The following is a 7014-nucleotide window of genomic DNA, read 5'->3' as shown; positions in this document are numbered from 1 at the left end:
ATAGACAAACAAAGTGTCACTAGTATGCCTCTACTTGACTAGCTCGTTAATCAAAGATGGTTATGTTTCCTAACCATGAACAATGAGTTGTTATTTGATTAACGAGGTCACATCATTAGCAGAATGATCTGATTGACATGACCCATTCCATTAGCTTAGCACCCGATCGTTTAGTATGTTGCTATTGCTTTCTTCATGACTTATACATGTTCCTATGACTATGAGATTATGCAACTCCCGTTTACCGGAGGAACACTTTGGGTACTACCAAACGTCACAACGTAACTGGGTGATTATAAAGGAGTACTACAGGTGTCTCCAATGGTCGATGTTGGGTTGGCGTATTTCGAGATTAGGATTTGTCACTCCGATTGTCGGAGAGGTATCTCTGGGCCCTCTCGGTAATACACATCACATAAGCCTTGCAAGCATTACAACTAATATGTTAGTTGTGAGATGATGTATTACGGAACGAGTAAAGAGACTTGCCGGTAACGAGATTGAACTAGGTATTGGATACCGACGATCGAATCTCGGGCAAGTAACATACCGATGACAAAGGGAACAACGTATGTTGTTATGCGGTCTGACCGATAAAGATCTTCGTAGAATATGTAGGAGCCAATATGGGCATCCAGGTCCCGCTATTGGTTATTGACCAGAGACGTGTCTCGGTCATGTCTACATTGTTCTCGAACCCGTAGGGTCCGCACGCTTAAGGTTACGATGACAGTTATATTATGAGTTTATGCATTTTGATGTACCGAAGGTTGTTCGGAGTCCCGGATGTGATCACGGACATGACGAGGAGTCTCGAAATGGTCGAGACGTAAAGATTGATATATTGGAAGCCTATATTTGGATATCGGAAGTGTTCCGGGTGAAATCGGGATTTTACCGGAATACCGGGAGGGTTACCGGAACCCCCCGGGAGCTATTTGGGCCATAGTGGGCCTTAGTGGAAAAGAGAAGGGGCTGCCCTAGATGGGCTGCGCGCCCCCCCCTTCCCCTAGTCCTATTAGGACTAGGAGAGGTGGCCGGCCCCCTCCTCCTCTTTTCCCCTCCGAGGAATCCTAGTTGGACTAGGATTGGAGGGGGAATCCTACTCCCAGAGGGAGTAGGACTCTCCTGCGCCTCCCCCCCTTGGCCGGCCAGCCTCCCCTCCTCTCCTCCTTTATATACGGAGGCAGGGGCACCTCTAAACACACAAGTTGACACAAGTTGATCCACGTGATCTATTCCTTAGCCGTGTGCGGTGCCCCCTGCCACCATATTCATCGATAATACTGTAGCGGAGTTTAGGCGAAGCCCTGCTTCTATAGTTCATCAAGATCGTCACCACGCCGTCGTGCTGACGAAACTCTTCCCCGACACTTTGCTGGATCGGAGTCCGGGGATCGTCATCGAGCTGAACGTGTGCTCGAACTCGGAGGTGCCGTAGCTTCGGTGCTTGATCGGTTGGATCGTGAAGACGTACGACTACTTCCTCTACGTCGTGTCATCGCTTCCGCAGTCGGTCTGCGTTGGGTACGTAGACAACACTCTCCCCTCGTTGCTATGCATCACATGATCCTGTGTGTGCGTAGGAAATTTTTTGAAATTACTACGAAACCCAACAAAGAGACACATGGTTTATACTGGTTCAGGCCACCATTGTGGTGTAATACCCTACTCCAGTGTGTGATGTGGTGGATTGACTCTTGGGCTGATGATGAACAATACACGGAAGAACAGCCTCGCGAGGGTCTATTCTTGTGGTGGCGTTGTTCCTTTGGAGGGGTTGATTCCAGATGCCTAGATACTACGGTGGCTAGTCCTATTTATAGGCAAAGGCCCTGGGCCTCTTCCCAAATATTGAGCGGGAAGGGCGCCAACAATTGGCCATTTTGAAGGGGAACATCTGGTACACTTATCCTGACTAAAGTTGGTCCTCGCCTGTCAAAGGCTCTGGTGGTGACGCCGGCTTGGGCTCCACGGTGACCTCCATCCCGTCGTTGGACTGATCTTGGTTTTGTTGCACCGAAATGGATGCCTTTGCTTGATGCTCTCGCCTGTGCTTGCTCCCCTTGCACCAAAGAGGAAAGAAGGACACTGCGCGGGCTGGCGCCCAGCTGGCGCCCTTGGTCGTCATGGCTTGCGTCATGGGCACCTCGCGAGGTACCCCGCCTTGAACTCTCCGCCTCCTCGTGAGCCTGCCCGATGAGGCCGTGCCTGAGGAAGCTCCTTGTCGTCCGCCCCGCGAGGCTTGACCCCTCACTAGGGTCTTGAGCTTGTGTTGATGAAGATGGGCCGTGCTGGGCCTCCTTTGAGCCACGCCGCAGGCCGCAGACAGGCAAGTCTGGGGACCCCGTTCCCAAAACGCCGACACCGCTCATTGGTCACCTCTCTCTTCTACAACATAGCCAAATTAGATCTGATTGACCTATGTCTAGCTAAGTACGTAACTTGAAAGTTAAGTTTCTCTTGTGTTAAACTACTATTTGACCATATTCCAATTACACATGGACTTCAATATAAATCTGACTTTAGACTTTTATGGCTAAAAATTTTACACCCTCAAGTACATCGGACTTTTACGTACATGGCAATTTTCACCATAAGAACATGGCAAATCGTATACACAAATATGACATTTTATCTATTTTCACATGGTAAATCTGGCTGCCAGATTTTAAATATTTCCATTACATAGACTCGTTGTATTTAGGGAACGATCATCGTCCATGAAACCACGTCAATATTCTAACATCTGCGTGTCGTGCATAGCTCTGTCGAATGTGTGTTTCTCCTGCTGCCTGGCATCACAGCCGTCCATCGAGCCGCCGATCCAGCCGCCCATTGCCCGTTCACGCGGATCGACGGGCCCACCCCCGTCTTCCTTCCCCTCCCCCTCCTGGATAAATACTCCGCCCCTCGTCTCCTCCTCCATCAACCCACCCGGCAATCTCCAGTCAAGCAATCCTCGCACATCTCTCCACTCCCCGAATCCTCTCTCCACCACCAGCGCAGCAGCTCGCCATGGACGCCTCAGCCACCGTAGCCGCCGGGAAGGCGAAGAAGGGCGCGGCCGGGCGCAAGGCCGGAGGCCCCAGGAAGAAGTCCGTGGCGCGGTCCGTCAAGGCCGGGCTCCAGTTCCCCGTCGGCCGCATCGGGCGCTTCCTCAAGAAGGGCCGCTACGCGCAGCGCGTCGGCTCCGGCGCCCCCGTCTACCTCGCGGCCGTCCTCGAGTACCTCGCCGCCGAGCTGCTGGAGCTCGCGGGCAACGCCGCCAAGGACAACAAGAAGAGCCGCATCATCCCCCGCCACCTGCTGCTCGCCGTCAGGAACGACCAGGAGCTCGGCAGGCTGCTCGCCGGCGTCACCATCGCCCACGGCGGCGTGATCCCCAACATCAACCCGGTGCTCCTCCCCAAGAAGACCGCCGAGAAGTCCCCCAAGGAGCCCAAGTCGCCCAAGAAGACCGCCAAGTCCCCCAAGAAGGCGTAGGTGGCCACTGCCTAGTTATCTCGGGGTAGCTGGGATGGATATATGGGTGTGCTTCAGCTCGAAGCAGAGTGTTATTGTTGTGCCGTTGTATCTTCTCATCTGTGAATTCAATGGAACAATGAGTTGCTTTGATATTATGTTCGTTCGTCTGCCCTTGTTGTCGCTGTGCTCAGATTTGGATCTTTAGGGGTGGGTTTGCCATTCATGTCCTGTGAATTTCATCCATCCAGGGGCTTGGGCGGTCAGTCGCGAAGGTAGGTGGAAATCAACTTCTTTGGCGGGTGTCTGAAACATTTGGCTATGGGATTTCCCGCTCAAATTTCGTAATAGCACTTGTTTAACAATTATCGCAAAATTTCATAATAGCCATTTTCCCGCTCCAGTTTCGTACAGCGCCCAAAATTTTTGGACGAAATTTCCCACTCGTTTTGGATTCAGTTTCGGGAGTTTGCGGGCAACTGAAAACTGTGTCCTCGCGTTACCGCCCTCTGTTTTTTTGGTGACAGGTTTCCCGCTCCAATTTTGTGCTCAATCTCGCACATCTCTTTGCAATCTTGAGAGTCAGTCAGCTTCCAGATCCTACGTTGTAACGTTGAGGATAGGCTGGGCAACCAATTTCTGGACGGTTAGCTGCATAAATGGCAGAAGAAAGAATAGAAGATCTGGCGCCAAGAAACTCCCACGATGGCGGAGGGCTTAACTTAGTCCCCCATGTATTGAGAAATTTGTGCCTCTTGATTGTAATTCTGTAAACTTTGAATAAACTCCTATTACCTTGCAACAACAACAAAAAAGAGCAGCAACAGACACGTTGCTCTGTGGCCAAGAACCTGAATCAATCTCTCATCTACTCTGCCTGGGTGTGCTTCAGTTTCTCAGTAGACTGTTCCTTGCTGTGTCGGTTGTATCTTCTGATCTGTGATTTTAATGGAACAATGAGTTGCTTTGGTATATCGTGCTCGTTTGTGCTAAGCCCAGCAAACATGCACGCTGGGAGCTGCAGGCAAGCTACAATCATAACACATGTAGTACAAGTATATGTTTTTAATCCAAGCCTCTAATCTGACACGGCTGCTCTATTTCAGTTCTGAAGTTTACTTCTGGTTCTGGAGAGAGCTTGCCTTCCAAAATCCGATTCAGCCAAAAAGGATACAGTTTCAGTCAGTAAACGTGTGGACAATTCAATTGCATCTTAAAGCACAAAAGCATATATGAAGTGCCCACTGAAATGACGTTCGCAAACAATAAACATTCAGAATTAGATTTTCCTGCTCTGATCACACAACTGCATGTTACATTTGAACACGCGGGATCACAGTGTACAACTTCTCATTGCACATGCATAGTAAGGCTCCTCTCCTTACAAACAAATATGAAGTGTTTGATTCCTCGATCCCGAATTGGCTAACTACCAGTACACAGTAGTATATGGTACTCACTCCGTCCCAAAATAAGTGTCTCAAGTTTAGTATAATTTTGTACGAGGTAAATACATTGGGAGTCATAGAACTTGCAGGCGACGTGCAGTTTGGTGCACAAACTTGTAAAATACGTGTTTCTGGTCATCAAACTTGCACGGACGTTCATATACGGTCACATTTCATGTACATAGACGTATCCGTGGCATGCCAGCATGGCCAGGGCCCGCTGTCAACCGCTGTCGCATGATAGATTTGCAGAAAAGCTCTTAAATTCTTTTATTTATGTATTATAATAATAAGCCCCTAAAATAAAATTATTAAAAAGCAAGGGACGATGGGGTTTCGAACTCACGGCCTACCGCTGGTTGAGGCGTGTGGACAGCCACCAGAAGAATGATCATTTACGCCTGAACGAAACTATCAACATCTTCTATATCATATAAACACGGAGCGAAAATTAAATAGAACACCATGTCTCGACTATCTAACCTCATGGACAACGTTGACTAAGATTACCACCAGGTTACAACAACACAACATGTATAGAAGGGATAAACATTTTTCATGTTGTTATTCCTTCTTGTTCTATGTAAGAAAACAACTTTATATTCTTGTGTTTGTGACATTTAAAAAATGTTAATATGTTACAAAAAAGATACGTGACATTTTTAAAATTTTTTAAACATTGTAAAATTCATGGACTTAAAAAACATACGTTGCATTTTAAAAATGTTCACGCATTTCAAAAAATTGAATATGATATTTTTAAAAATGTGTATACAATGTACAAACATGTTCTCATAGCTAAAAAATGTTTCGTACAATGCAAAAATATTTAATATGTAGTATTTAGAAAGTGCTTTAAAACTTGTATTTTAGAAAATGTTAATAATATGTTTAAAAATATATTGAATGTGTATAAATTTTTTTTAAATTGTATACTGGAAATACATACACGTCAGAACATATGTTTAAAAATGTTTAATTATGTTTAACATTTTCTAAATACATGATTAGCATTTTTAAATATATATTTTTGTGTCTATTTTTTCAGTATAATCTTAAAACATTTTTATACATGTTTAATATTTTTTAAACATATGATTAAGATTTTATCAAATACGAGTTTCAGAATCTTTTTCAAAATACATGTTATTTTTGGATCATACAAAACATTTTGTAAACTACGCCAATATTTTTGTACATATTTAAAATTGTTATGATTTTTTTTCTAAAATGCATGAAATTTGTTTAAATGCAACTTATGTTTTCGTAATTACACACATATGTTTTACAATATTTCACATTCTTCTAAATGTCATGTACCTTTTTTGTAACACATAATCATTTTTAAATATCAGAAACACAAGAATATAAGTTGTGTTCTTACATAGAACAAGAAGGAATAAAAACATGAAAAATGTTTATCTCTTCTGGACATTTTCTGTTATAGTAGCCTGGTGGAGCATGAGGTCAAATGGTCGAGTCACGTTGCGCTCTTTCTTCAGGTTCCATTTCTTTTTTTAAAAGTCGGTATGTGTTTATATGATATATAAACTAGTAGTGATTTCCAAACATGAATGATCATCCGGTATGGTGGTTGTCCACACAATCCTGGTGGTGGCAGTTCACTTGTTCAAAACCTGTCATCTCCTTGTTTTTTATCATTTTATTTTAGAAGCTTAATAAATGAAAACTTTTATGTAAATCTACCTTGTGAGAGCGGTCCACAACGAGCCCTGGCATGCCATGTAGGCCATGGATACATGTCTCAAAAAAAATGTAGGCCATAGATATGTCTGCGTACGCAAAATGTGACCGTACATGAACATATGTGCAAGTTCAATGACCAGAAACACGTATTTTATAAGTTTATGCACCAAACTGACCGTCGCGTGCAAGTTCAATGACTCCTAGTGTATTTACCTCATTTTGTACTAAGTTAGTACAAATTTAAGACATTTATTTTGGGACGGAGGGAGTATTAGCATTACAACACTGCATTTCCCCTTGTCTTCCTAAAAAAAGCACAACATGATACACCTATTAGCCCAGATCATGTAACATGTGCGCTCACCAACAACTATCCTATATCCAAACCTGGATA

General features: G+C 44.8%; 1 protein-coding gene across 1 annotated transcript; it reads left to right on the top strand.

Moving 5' to 3' along the window:
- Positions 1-2919: 2919 nt before the first annotated feature.
- LOC123136284 (histone H2A) lies at positions 2920-3623 on the top strand. The gene has a single exon (XM_044555628.1). It carries the CDS (start codon positions 3019-3021, stop codon positions 3484-3486), a length of 468 nt encoding a protein of 155 aa, XP_044411563.1. The 5' UTR covers positions 2920-3018; the 3' UTR covers positions 3487-3623.
- The last annotated feature ends 3391 nt before the right edge of the window (positions 3624-7014 follow it).

This window comes from Triticum aestivum, chromosome 6B (genome assembly GCF_018294505.1).
Source record: "Triticum aestivum cultivar Chinese Spring chromosome 6B, IWGSC CS RefSeq v2.1, whole genome shotgun sequence".
NCBI lineage: Eukaryota > Viridiplantae > Streptophyta > Magnoliopsida > Poales > Poaceae > Triticum > Triticum aestivum.
This window is presented reverse-complemented; position numbering and strand designations above follow the sequence as displayed.